This window comes from Heterodontus francisci, chromosome 15 (assembly GCF_036365525.1).
Source record: "Heterodontus francisci isolate sHetFra1 chromosome 15, sHetFra1.hap1, whole genome shotgun sequence".
In the NCBI taxonomy this organism is placed as follows: Eukaryota; Metazoa; Chordata; class Chondrichthyes; order Heterodontiformes; family Heterodontidae; genus Heterodontus; species Heterodontus francisci.
In genome coordinates this window covers 52,700,500-52,714,181 of record NC_090385.1, presented here as the reverse complement: position 1 = coordinate 52,714,181, position 13,682 = coordinate 52,700,500, and the positions used below count along the sequence as shown (strand labels likewise).

The 13,682-nt window shown below is 43.4% G+C and overlaps 1 protein-coding gene across 1 annotated transcript in view; it reads left to right on the top strand.

Moving 5' to 3' along the window:
- The first annotated feature begins 236 nt into the window (after window positions 1–236).
- The window catches only part of tnfsf10l (TNF superfamily member 10, like), a 31,356-nt gene continuing 17,910 nt past the window's right edge, over window positions 237–13,682 (top strand). The window contains exons 1-2 of the mRNA XM_068047964.1: window positions 237–621; window positions 12,338–12,493. Of these exons, the coding sequence (XP_067904065.1) occupies window positions 433–621; window positions 12,338–12,493 (345 nt within the window). The 5' untranslated portion in view covers window positions 237–432. The remainder of the gene's footprint in view (window positions 622–12,337; window positions 12,494–13,682) is intronic.

Below are 13,682 nucleotides of genomic sequence, written 5' to 3'. Positions count from 1 at the left end.
TTCTGAAAGTTTGGTGCCCAGAATTGAACACAGTGCTCCAGCTAACTGTGAATAATGAACTGTCTTTTGATCAACATGTTATTACTTAGTAAAACTACCACCGTTGCAATGTTGTTGACAGTTGGGCTGAAAGAAGAATAAGAGAAAGAAGAACGTTTCGGTAAAGGACGGATCCGGAGTCGGGGTCCTTGTGATTACCTCAAACTTTCCTCGTGGTGTGCACAGGAGAGAGGAGACAGAAACCAGGGAGCGATGGAACAACGCAGTGCTCTAAACTTTACACCGACTGTGATTTTCAGTAACTGCCAGACAGTCCCACAGTGTATCTGCTCCTGCTGTCTAGACCCACCCACACCAACTCGAAGATTTTTCTGAGGTTATTTCCTTCCAGGCGGGCAGATAATTTGAGTGTTATTTAATCCCCGGGATGCAATGGCTGGACAATACACCCGATCCAGTAGTTCGGATTCCGCGGCTCCGATGATCGGGACGAGCCCCGGGACAGAAGCTTCGGCAAATTCCAAGCTGATATTGGGGGCGGTGATCGGCGGGGTTACTTTGCTTCTGTCGTTAGTTTCGACGGCAGGAGTGTTCGTGTACTTCACAAGAGAAATCTCAAAGGTAAATTCTGCTGTCAGGGGATGTGGGATTGATCTGCAAAACGAATCGGTTTGATAATAAAAAGCGTGAGATTCTTTCAAAATTCGGGGCTAACTCGGATCTGGAAACTAATGGTAGAAAGTAGTCTCTTAGGGATGAGACAAACAGAAGGAAAACTTGGTTTTAAAAAATCTTATTGGTGAGTGGATGCTTGTTTATCCATTATATTGAAATCGATATTATTATTTAATTGGGATTTGAATTATTGTCACTATTTGCATAGAAAGTTGCAACTTTGATTGCTATTGTTGTCCCGAGGGGGCGGAATATGATTTCTGGTGAAGAGTAAACATTAAGATCGAGGTGAAATCGAAAATGAAACGCTGCTTGCAGAGTTTGGACTGTACAATAGGAATTCATTTCAGCGAAACAGCTTGTCGTGCGTCTTGCACTCAGCTAGTCCAAGAACCCACAAGTGATATGGTCCAGTGTGCAAAGTCAGCGAGTTGCCCTGGGAGTCTTCAACATTGATCTGAACCCCATGATCTCTCATAGCATCAGGTCAAAAATGGGCAAGAAAACCTGCTAATTACCACCTACTAACATCCCGCAGCTGATAAATCAGTGCTGCTCCATGTTGGGGGTAAACCAGGGCACAGAATGTACTCTGAGTGGTGTATTTGAATGTCCATCACCGAGAGTGGCTCGGTAGCACCACTACTGGCCAAGCTAGCCGAGTTCTGAAGGACATATCTGCCAGACTGGGTCTGTGGCAGGTGGCGAGAGAACAAACCAACCTACTTGTCGCAGTTGCGCCTGTCCATGACACTATTGGAAAGAGTGACCACTGCACAGTCCTTGTGGAGACAAAGTCCCACCTTCATGCTGAGGACTCCCTCCATAATGTGTAGTACAACCACCGTGCTAAATAGGATAGACTCAGAACAGATCTAGCAGCTCAAAACTGGGCATCGGGGACCATTAGTAGTAGCAAAATTGTATTCAACCACAATCTGTAACCTCATGGTCTGACATATCCCCCACTCTATTATTACCATCAAGCCAGTGGACCAACCCTGTTCATTGAGGATTGTAGGAAAGCATGCTAGGAGCAGCACCAGGGATAGCTAAAAATGAGGTGCCAACCTAGTGAAGCTAAAACACAGGACTAGATACATGCTAAACAATGGAAGCAGCATGCAATAGACAGAGATAAGCGATCCCACAACGAATGGATCAGATCAAAACTCTGCAGTGCTGCCACATCCAGTTGTGAATGGTGATGGACAATTCAACAACCAACTGGAGGAGGAAGCTCCACAAACATCCTTATCATCAATGATGGGGGAGCCCAGCATATCAGTGCAAAAGACAAGGCTGAAGCATTTTCAACCATCTTCAGCCAGAAGTGCTGAGTGGATGATCCATTTCAGCCTCCTCCTGAGATCCCCAGTATCACAAGATGCCAGTCATCAGCCAATACAATTCACTTCACATGATATCAAGAAGTGGCTGAAGGCACTGGATACATCAAAGGCTTTGGCCCCTGACAGCATCCCAGTTGTAGTACTTGTGCTCCAGAACTAACAGCACCCTTAGTCAAGCTGTTCCAGTACAGCTACAACACTGGCATCTACCCGACAATGTGGAAAATTGCCCAGGTATGTCCTGCCCACAAAAAGCAGGACAAATCCAATCCAGCCAATTACTGTCCCATCAGTCTATTCTCAATCATCAACAAAATGATGGAAGGTGTCATTGACAGTGCTATCAAGCGGCACTTACTCAGCTCACTTGCTCACTGACGCTCAATTTGGGTTTCGCCAGGGCCATTTGGCTCCAGAACTGATTACAGCCTTGGTCCAAACATGAACTAAAGAGTTAAATTCAAGAGATGAGGTGACAGTGACTGCCCTTTACATCAAGGCAACATTTGACCAAGTGTGGCATTAAGGAGCCCGAGCAAAATTGAAGTTAATGGGAATCAGGGGAAAACTCTTCACTGGTTGGAGTCATACCTAGCACAAAGGAAGATGGTTGTGATTGTTGGAGGCCAATCATCGCATCCCCAAGATAGCGCAGCAGGAGTTCCTTAGGATAGTGTCCCAGCCCCAATCATCTTCAGCTGCTTCATCAATGACCTTTCCTCCATCATAAGGTCAGAAGTGGGGATGTTCGCTGATGATTGTACGATGTTCAGAACCATTTGCAACTCCTCAGATACTGAAGCAGTCAGTACCCACATGCAGCATACCTGGACACACAAGTGCTAGGCAATGATCATCTCGAACAAGAGAGAATCTAATCCCCTTGACATTCAATGGCATTACCATCGCTTAATCCCCCACCATCAACATCCTGGGGGGTTACCATTGACCAGAAACTTAACTGGACCTGCCATATAAATACTATGGCTACAGATCAGAGGCTGGGAATTCTGTGGCGAGTAACTCACCACCTGACTCCCAAAAGCCTGTCTACCATCTACAAGGTTCAATTCAGGAGTGTGATGGAATACTCTCCACTTGCCTGGATGGGTGCAGCTCCAACAACACTCAAGAAGCTCAACACCATCCAGGAAAAAGCAGCCCACTTGATCGGTACCCAATCCACCACCTTAAGCATTCACTCTCTTCAACACCTGTGCAGAGTGGCAGCAGTGTGTACCATGTACATGATGCACTGAAGCAACTTGCCAAGCATCCTTCGACAGCACCTTCCAAACCTGAGACCTCTACCACCTAGAAAGGCAGGGGCAGCAGACACATGGGAACACCACCACCTGCAAGCTCCCCTTCAAGTCACTCACCAACCTGACTTGGAACTATATCACTGTTCCTTCATGGTCGCTGGGTCCAAATCCTGGAACTCCCTTCCTGACAACTATGTGGGTGTGCCTACACTACATGGACTGCAGCAGTTCAAGAAGGTGGCTCACCACCACTGTCTCAACGCCAATTAGAGATGAACAACAAAGGCTGGCCTTGCCATCTCAAGAACAAATAAAAAAGTGTTGAAATGCAAGCGTGCAATACATCATGCACCACTTTCAGAAGGAATTTAAACAGCTGGTATGTTTTATTATTGATGGAAATGGTAAATGGAAATGTCAACTGTTAAAAATATGTTTAAACTTGTAGAATCATTTGTTTTTCATGGATCGGAAAAAATCTGTGACTGACTTAAAGGGGCGATGTCTGCGCAAAAAAAAGCAAGCTTTTTTTATTTGTAAAAGGAGAAGAGCAGAATAGTAATTTTTAATGAGACACACTATGTACTGATTTGTTTTGAGGTGGTAAGTATGCTTGTTTAAAAAAAGAAACAAAAAATTCAAACTTTTTTTCTCATGAAGACTGTGCTCCTTTAATTGCTAAATCTTATTTGGCGGGGGGAGGGGTTGGGGTTGGTGGTGGGAGGGGAGGGTTTACCAACGGTGTGCTTGAATGGTTCAGTTTAAATTGAATTTGACCTACTTCACAATCTTTATTAAGTAACCAGAGGCTCCAAGCAAGCCTGCGTCAGAAAAGGCGGTGTCTTTGTATTCAGAGTTGTTCCATGCAGAAACAGAAACAAGCCTTTCCTGAAAATGTAGCCACAGAGGTGGCCTGATGGAGCCTAGGTGAGTTCTTGGTACAACAGATGCAGTGATCTTCAACAAGCATCTCACATTTTTCATGGCTTTGTTTAAATAAATGCATTGTGGGTTGTAGTGCTCAGGAGATGGGCCAGGAAGGTCCCACGTTTGTTCCCTGGTCTGTGCTGAGTTGATCAGTGAGAGGAGCACCGACATTGGCCTCAGCATCCTAGACTAGGAAGGAGGAAATTCAACAGGAATTCCACTTTTGATTGCTATCCAGTGACTCCTGAAAAGTAGGGGTGTAGAGATGTTGATAAGGATAGGAGCAAGCCTAGTTCGGAGCAGCCTTGTGGTTAGGATAGGCAATCAACTGACAAAGCTCACAGTTGAAGAACGATCATTTGAGTGAGGTGCGAGAATGTCACTACTGCCCCGTGTGTCACCTCTTACAGAGCAGGACATGGAAAACGGGGAACAAAATCAGCAGAAAATAGATTTTAAAAATAATTTTGTCACAGCAGATGACTGATACCTGGAATGGGCGAGCTGTCTTATGAGGAAAGATTGGACAGGCTAGGCTTGTATCCGCTGGAATTTAGAAGAGTAAGAGGCGACTTGATTGAAACATATAAGATCCTGAGGGGTCTTGACAGGGTGGATGTGGAAAGGATGTTTCCACTTGTGGAAGACTCTACAACTAGGGGTCACTGTTTAAAAATAAGGGGTCGCCAATTAAGACAGAGATGAGGAGAAAATTTTTCTCTGAGGGTTGTGAGTCTTTGGACCTCTCTTCCTCAAAAGGCAGTGGAAGCAGAGTCTTTGAATATTTTTAAGGCAGAGGTCGATAGATTCTTGATAAGAAAGAGGGGTGGAAGCTTATTGTGGGTAGGCGAGAATGTGGAATTGAGGTTACAATCAGACCAGCCACGATCTTATTGAATGGCAGAGCAGGCTCAAGGGGCCGAGTGGCCTACTCCTGCTTCTAATTTGTATGTTCGTATGTATGTAATAATATCATCAAAACATTACACTCCCCACAGTGGTGCAGTGGTTAGCACCACAGCCTCACAGCTCCAGCAACCTAGGTTCAATTCTGGGTACTGCCTGTGTGGAATTTGCAAGTTCTCCCTGTGTCTGCGTGGGTTTCCACCGGGTGCTCTGGTTTCCTCCCACAGCCAAAGACTTGCAGGTTGATAGGTAAATTGGTCATTGTAAATTGCCCCTAGTGTAGGTAGGTAGTAGGAGAATGGTGGGGATGTGGTAGAGAATATGGGGTTAATGTAGGATTAGTATAAATGGGTGGTTGTTGGTCGGCACAGACTCGGTGGGCCGAAGGGCCTGTTTCAGTGCTGTATCTCTAAATAAATAAATAAAATGATCCTCAGTGATTAAATTTCACTTTTCCCCACTGTCAGTGATTACTGGATAGAAACAGACAGCATATTTTTAATTACATTGCAGTGTTACACTGTCTGTTAATTCTGGTAAATATTGAAATTGTAAAGTCAACTAGTCTGAAAGAGTTTTGTTTATTGATTCATCCCCTTGCCTCAAGACACTGACTCTGACTGGGGAACAGTTCCATGGGTTTTGGCAACAACTGATTGGCAATTCTCCAATTGCATGTTTGTACAGAAGCAACAAGCCATTTGACTGAGAAGCCAACCCCTGATCCTATCTGTGTTTTAACTTGCACCAAATCCTGTTCATCCATCGCCTCTGTGCTTGCTGAACTACATTGGCTCCCGGTCCAACGACTCATCAGTTTTAAAATCCTCATTCTTGTTTTCAAATCCCTCCATGGACTCGCCCCTCCCTATCTCTGTCACCTCCTCCAATCCAATAAGCCTTCGAGAACTCCTCCAGTCCCTGACTTTAATCACTCCGCCAGTGGCGGCCCTACCTTCTGTTGCCTAGGCCCAGAAATTCACTCCTTAAACCTCTCCGACTCTCTACTTCTCTCTCCTCCTTTAAGATACTCCTTAAAACCTAACTCTTTGACCAAGTATTTGGTCATCTGCCCTGATACCTCCTTCTGTGGTTCAGTGCCAATAATGCTTTTATTGGTAACGCTTTTGTTAAGAGCCTTTGGACGTTTTACTATATTAAGGGCTTTTGGAAATGCAAGTTATTGTTGTTGTTATCATCCTCACTTGAGGTTCAGTACAAGGATTTTTCAGTAGGGGGAGATCACTGGATTGAGAATAGGATCCAAAACCTTGACTAATATTTTTCTTTGGTGTTGCTTAGAGATAATATGATCAACTGCAATGCCAATACCTCTACCTCTGGGATTAGTTAACACACCATGAAGTAGGCAGAAAACCTGGGATCTTCTAGTTTGCATTGCTTCACAGCACACCATGTGGTGCAATTATTCGCTAAAAGATTCTAGGAAGCAGGAGGTTTTAAATTTTAGATACCGTTTATAAATTGCTTTATTTTTTTAATATATTTATTTCATGAATTAATTTTGTTGAATAGAAGTTTGCCTTGTTAACAACCATCCGGTATTTTGTTGAAAGAGAAATATAAGTTAAGCGTACAGAACCATTAATTTTCTAAAAGCAAAATACTGCAGATGCTGGAAATCTGAAGTAAAAACAGAAAGTGCTGGAAATACTCAGCAGGTCTGGCAGCATCTGTGGAGAGAGAAGCAGAGTTAATGTTTCAGGTCACTGACCCATCATCAGAACTAGTTCTGAACACCATTAGTTTTCTGTACAGTTTTGCACAGCAATTTTAGAGGATGGCACATCACGATTAACCATGTGCACAGCGATCGAATAAGGCTGTCAGTAAATGCGAGACATCCACTTTGAAACCATTTTCTCCTGAACAGATGAAATCAGAAACATATTGCTGGATCTAGATATTAGAGGAATGTTTATAGAATGACACAGAACAGAAAGAAGCCATTTGGCTCATTGAGCCTGTGGCAGCTCTTTGAAAGAGTGAGCCAATTAGTCCCAATCCCCTGCTCTGTTGTCAAAGTCTGCACATTTTTTCCCTACAATTATATATTCAATTCCCTTTGGAAAGTTCACATTGAATCTGTTTCCACCGCGTTTTCAGATAGTGCATTCCAAATCAGCATAACTAGCAGCGTAAATTTATTTTTCCTCATGTTGCCTCTGGTTCTTTTGGCAATTATCTTAAATTCCTTCAAAGATGTTTGTTGTACACTCCCAGCTCTCTCTGTTACTGCACCCACTTGAAAATCATACCATTTAGTTCATATTGGCTCTCCTCATTCTTCCTACCAAAATGAATCACATCAAACTTCTCTGTGTTAAATATCATTCACCATGTGTCTTCCCATTTCCTCAGTTTGTCTATGTCCACTTGAAGTCTGTCACTATCCTCCTCACATCTCCAGTTTCATGTCATCTGTTACGACTGCTCAGGACAGCCCCAATCAAAATATACGATACTGATTGCGGTGGGAGCAACGCACTGTCAATTCAGTCCCGTCACTCCATAGGTCACATCACATTTCCTTAAGCTTTCCAAATCGGAAAAAAACAGTCAAATTGAACAATCTAGTAACCCCTGAATGAAGCAAACCAAACCAGGTATCTTTAGATATCAATAAATTAACTATTTATTAAAAAAACTAAAAACTTAAACACTAAGATAAAGCAATATCTGAAAACCTTATAACTTCTTATTTAAAAATCTAACTCTTGCATTTGCGTACATATACTCGGTTTTAAATTAGCTGACCAAGAAAATAGAACAAAAATAAAAAGCTGAATTTTATGTGGGCGCCGCGGTCTTAGGTGAAGCCCTTTAAACTCAGTGCGGCGCCCGCATTCAGCAGCCGCCAAGGAGCCCCCATGATATTTCGTGTGGGGGCTCATTTAAATAGAGTGGGTGGAGCGGCCGCCCCTGATGATGTAAGGGGGTGGTGGCCACATCCCTGGCAATGGCGACAGCGCCATTTTTAAAGGCATTTAAGCCCTTACAATTTAGTTTTAATTTTTAAAGGTGCAGTTATCGATATGTTTTATTCACAATTAATAAAGATTTTGAGGCCCTTGCCCAACGCCCCCCCACTGGTCATTTAAGTGGCATTTATTGTCAAAAAGTACTTTATTCCATTCCTGAAATTTCCCCCCGAACCTTCTAACTTTTGGCCTCCAACCCCTTCCCATCATCTCCATATCCAATAAAAATTATTTTCCCACACCTCCACCCCTTCCACCCTGAAAATTTTAGTACTCCCCTCTCCCCACCAGGTTCTCGCCTGGAACTCCGTATGGCGTTCCGAAGGTGCGCGAAGACTGGATGGAGGCCATAAAATCGGCATGGGATGGCCGCCGCCTGCAGGTAAGTTTATTTACATCTTATACATGTTCATTGAAATATGCTGATGAAGGGCACACCGATGACCCGCCGCCGCTGGTAATATACGGTGGGCCCTTCTCTCCCCGCGGCATTTTACCAGCCTCCGTGCTGCGACCCGTGGCATCGAGGGGCTGGTAAAATTCAGCCCAAAGTCTTTGTGATTTACATTGCCGATGAATATTCTTCCAATATAACACAGTCAAAGTTCACTTGCAGTCTTCCAAGATCCAATGAAAACAAAAGGTCCTTCCAAAGGTAGGGGTTCAGCAGTTCGGCTGTTGTAGTATTAAATTGTTCTTTTTTTCCAGCAATTAACACAGCAGATATCAATAATTTGTTGTGAAAGAAAAAACATTTTCTTATTTTTTATGGAATTAATTTGGATTGAAGCTTTGTAGAATTTTGAGAGAGAAATAACACATCATTTCTTCCTTCAGTTTAAATTGAGTTCTCAACTGACTGCTGCTCAGCTAATTTTAAAATTCAAAACTGCAACATTGAATTACGTGTCCTCTCTCTATCTGTGGCTGTTGCTTGGCGACCAGAATGCAGTCTGGCTCCCTGAGCCTCCGGAACTTTCTGCCTTAAAGATGCACTGATCTTTTTACAGTCTTAAAGGTGCACTGCAATATTTCCCGAGGAGAGAAACAAAATAGCTCAAGACCGTGACACATCTGCAAACTTTTAAATTATACCCAAGTCCAGGTCATTATTGATATTAAAAAGAGCAATGGTTCCAACACAGTCTACCTGGAGCGCCACTGCACACTGCCCTCCAATCTGAAAAAACAACCGTTCACCAGTGCTTTCTGCTTTCTGTCCCTTAGCCAGTTTAGTATTCACACAGCCATTGCCCCTTTCATCGCATGGGCTTTGATTTTGATAACAAGTCTCTTATGTGGCACTTTGTCAAATGCCCTTTAAAAGTCCACCACTTTCATCAAGCTTCTCGGTTACTTCATTGAAGAATTCAAACAAGTCAAACACAATTTGCATTTAATGAATTGCATTCATGCTGCCTTTCATTTATTAATCCAAATATATTCAATAGAAATTATTAAACATTGTAGTTCTTAAAAAAAAAAGCAACATTCACCTTGGAAGCCAACAAACGAGTTGATCACAGGATTCTTTAACCAGCTGCTCGAAGAGGCACTGTAGCATCCTGAGATGATGTTTGTACTTTAATGTCTTTTTTTTCATTATCTATCCAGCTGTGCCTTGGCCTATTACAGTTTACCTACCCCGCCTCCCCCCATCAGCAACTCCGTGTGTGTGTGTGTTTCTGGGGAGTGGGGTCGATCATTGCTGCCTCTAACCATTCAGAATATTAATAGACCAATATTTTATGCTGGGTGATCTGTCTTCAGTAATTAAGACTATGGGGGAAATTTTATGCTGATAGCAGGGATCTCGACATTGGGAGAAATGGACACTGAGATCCCCATGTCACCTCCTTGCTGGAAGGCCCGCAGAATTTAGTGCCAATCAGGCACTTAAGTGGACAGCAGTAGGCCTTCCATAGGATTTAGGACCCAGTTGCCGGAGGTCCTGCCCTTGGAGAGCTGCCGACCTCAGGTAGATGAGGGCAGGAGGGGGGCTCATGGGGTCTGTTAGCAGAAAGGGCATGTGGGTGGCCCTCAGCAGGACCCTCTCCCCCCTGCCTTCCTGATGCCAGGGCCCTCGTTTAGGCACTAAGTGCCTTTGAACGAGAGTCCCCCCTCCGCCCACCAGAGCCAGGAACAGCTCGCACGGCTTTTCGTGCCATGCTTCCCCTGCAGCGACAGGGCCGCCCGCCTCATGGGTAATTGCAGTTGCGGCAGGAAGAGGCCCTTAATTGGGGGTTTAATAACTCAGTTAAGGTCCTCAATTGGCGGAGTGGGAAGCCCGTACACAGGACTAAATTTCAGCGGAGACGGGGTGGTGATATGAACCCCCCGCCCCCACCACCAGCCCACCTGATTTTATGCTCTTGCCCTCTCCAAACCCACTGCGGGGGAGAGCATTTAATTCCCCCCATGTATCAGCTTTGGCTTAGCAGTAGCATTTTCACATCTGAGGCAGAAGATTATATGTTCAAGCTCCTCCCTAGAGACTTTAGCACATAATCTAGGCCGATGCTTCCATGAAAAAGTGAGGAAGTACTGTACTGTCAGACATGGCGTTTTTTGGATAAGACATTAAACCAAGGCCCCATCTGCCTTCTCAGATGGATGTTAAAGATCCTATGGCACTATTCGAAGATGAGCAGGGGAATTCCCCATGGTGTCCTGGACAATATTTATCCCTTAATGAACACCTAAAACAGATGATATGGTCATTCATTTTGTTGTTGTTTGTGGGTGTTTGTTGTGCACAAATTAGCTGCTGTGTATCTTACATTACAACAGTGACTACACTTCAAAAGTACTTCATTGGCTATGAAGGGCTTTGGGTCACAAAAGGCCCTATCTAAGTGCAAGTTTTTCTGTTAACACAGAGATTTTCTCCAGAGGTTCCCAGCACCTATTAATTTTTAACATTTCAGCTACAGTCACGGAGCTTTTATCATCAGATTGCAATACTACACCCATTACCTTTTGTAAGCAGGTAAACTAGAAAACTAACTACAATCTGAATTGGTTTTCATTTATACATTATTTCCACTTTCCTCAATTTGCTGTCTCTTATTGGGGTGTGGTTTCATGGATATTAGCATCTATCCATGTGATAGTTATCCAAATGCAAGTATCAACTGTATCTGGCTGTGAGGGGCACTTCAGCTAAACCCAATCCTAACCTCATAGTGATTTTCCAGAGGCGGCAGGGAGGGGCAGTCACATGATGAAGCAGAGGATCAGGAACCTTGGTTGATATTTTACTTTCCTTGCCTGAAGTCAGTGAGGCAAACTGCAATGTCCTGACCAATGCCTCTAGCTGCGATTAATTTACACAGCACAAACTGAGGCAAGCAGAGGAATTTTTTTTGAAATGTGAGTTATAAAAATTGCCCATTTTTACATGATATTAAATTGAAGAGTTTTATTTGTTAATGATCAAATATCCCGTTGAAAGAAAAAATGAATTAATAACTTGTAGAACACCTACATTTCTGTATCATTATACTGCTAATTATATCTACTGCAATCAAAAGTAGCCCTGAGTAAATGCAAAACGTCCACTTTGAAACTACTTTCTTCTGATTTACGTGAAATGATAACCATTAATTGATCCTGGTATCTAGATATTAGAGGAATATTCACTGTATTCAATAGAAGTCTTTACAATTATTTGCAGTTTTTATTTTAAAATAAAAGAATCACAGCCTCACTGATACAAAAGGGTAACAAATGACTTCCTCACAGGCTCTGTATCCAGCTGATGAAAGAGGCACAGGAGCAGTTGGATGATCTTTGTACCTTGACTTTTGTTTTCTTCCCTGCCCAGTAGTGCCTTGGTCTACTAATCTTCACCTCCCCAGATCAGCAGGGTATGAGATCCACATCTGACTATTCAGATTATTGCACTAATTTCCTTTGCTAAGTTATCCGTCTTGAATGATTAATGTAAATAAATGACAAAGTACCATCTCAACCAAAAACATATAACCTTGCCATTGTTGTTTGTGGGATATGGGAATACATAAAATGGCTGCTGCATAACAATAGTAATTGCATTTCAAAGTAATTCATTGAAAGTGAGGAGTTTTAATAATATAATAGTGGTCACAAAAATGCTACTACATTTGTCAATTCAAAGTCTGTTAAGTAATAGATTCATTTTTTTTTCTACATCCAGCCTCACAAAGCTTGTGTTTTGTGTTTTGTTTAGGTTAAAAATCAGCGAGCTTCCCAGGAGCTATGGTGTCTGGATAGTCCCAACAAATTTCAACAACTAATCAGTAATGAGACTGAAGATTTGAGTGATCAGATCAGAAAAGATCCCTGCTGGAGACTGGCTAACAGCATTAAATTGCTTGCAAACAAGGTGATTGAACAGACCACAGTATTGCTATATCAACTCTGGATTTTTTTCCCTGCTTTCCCTTATGTGATGTCCAGTTCATTCATTCGTTGGTGTCATCTTCTTCCCAGAAGGTTGGCTGCTATGGGACTCCACCTCTGTCTGTCCTGTGCTGTCCTTACATTAGAATTAGAATTAGAACATTACAGCGCAGTACAGGCCCTTCGGCCCTCGATGTTGCGCCGACCTGTGAAACCATCTGACCTACACTATTCCATTTTCATCCATATGTCTATCCAATGACCACTTAAATGCCCTTAAAGTTGGCGAGTCTACTACTGCTGCAGGCAGGGCGTTCCTCGCCCCTACTACTCTCTGAGTAAAGAAACTACCTCTGACATCTGTCCTATATCTATCACCCCTCAACTTAAAGCTATGTCCCCTCGTGTTTGCCATCACCATCCGAGGAAAAAGACTCTCACTATCCACCCTATCTAACCCTCTGATTATCTTATATGTCTCTATTAAGTCACCTCTCCTCCTCCTTCTCTCCAACGAAAACAACCTCAAGTCCCTCAGCCTTTCCTCGTAAGACCTTCCCTCCATACCAGGCAACATCCTAGTAAGTCTCCTCTGCACCCTTTCCATAGCTTCCACATCCTTCCTATAATGCGGTGACCAGAACTGCACGCAATACTCCAGGTGCGGTCTCACCAGAGTTTTGTACAGTTGCAGCATGACCTCGTGGCTCCGAAACTCGATCCCCCTACTAATAAAAGCTAACACACCATATGCCTTCTTAACAGCCCTACTAACCTGGGTAGCAACCTTCAGGGATTTATGCACCTGGACACCAAGATCTCTCTGTTCATCTACACTACCAAGAATCTTCCCATTAGCCCAGTACTCTGCATTCCTATTACTCCTTCCAAAGTGAATCACCTCGCACTTTTCCGCATTAAACTCCATTTGCCATCTCTCAGCCCAGCTCTGCAGCCTATCTATGTCCCTCTGTACCCTACAACATCCTTCGGCACTATCCACAACTCCACCGACCTTCGTGTCATCCGCAAATTTACTAACCCACCCTTCTACACCCTCTTCCAGGTCATTTATAAAAATGACAAACAGCAGTGGCCCCAAAACAGATCCTTGCGGTACACCACTAGTAACTAAACTCCAGGATGACCATTTGCCATCAACCACCACCCTC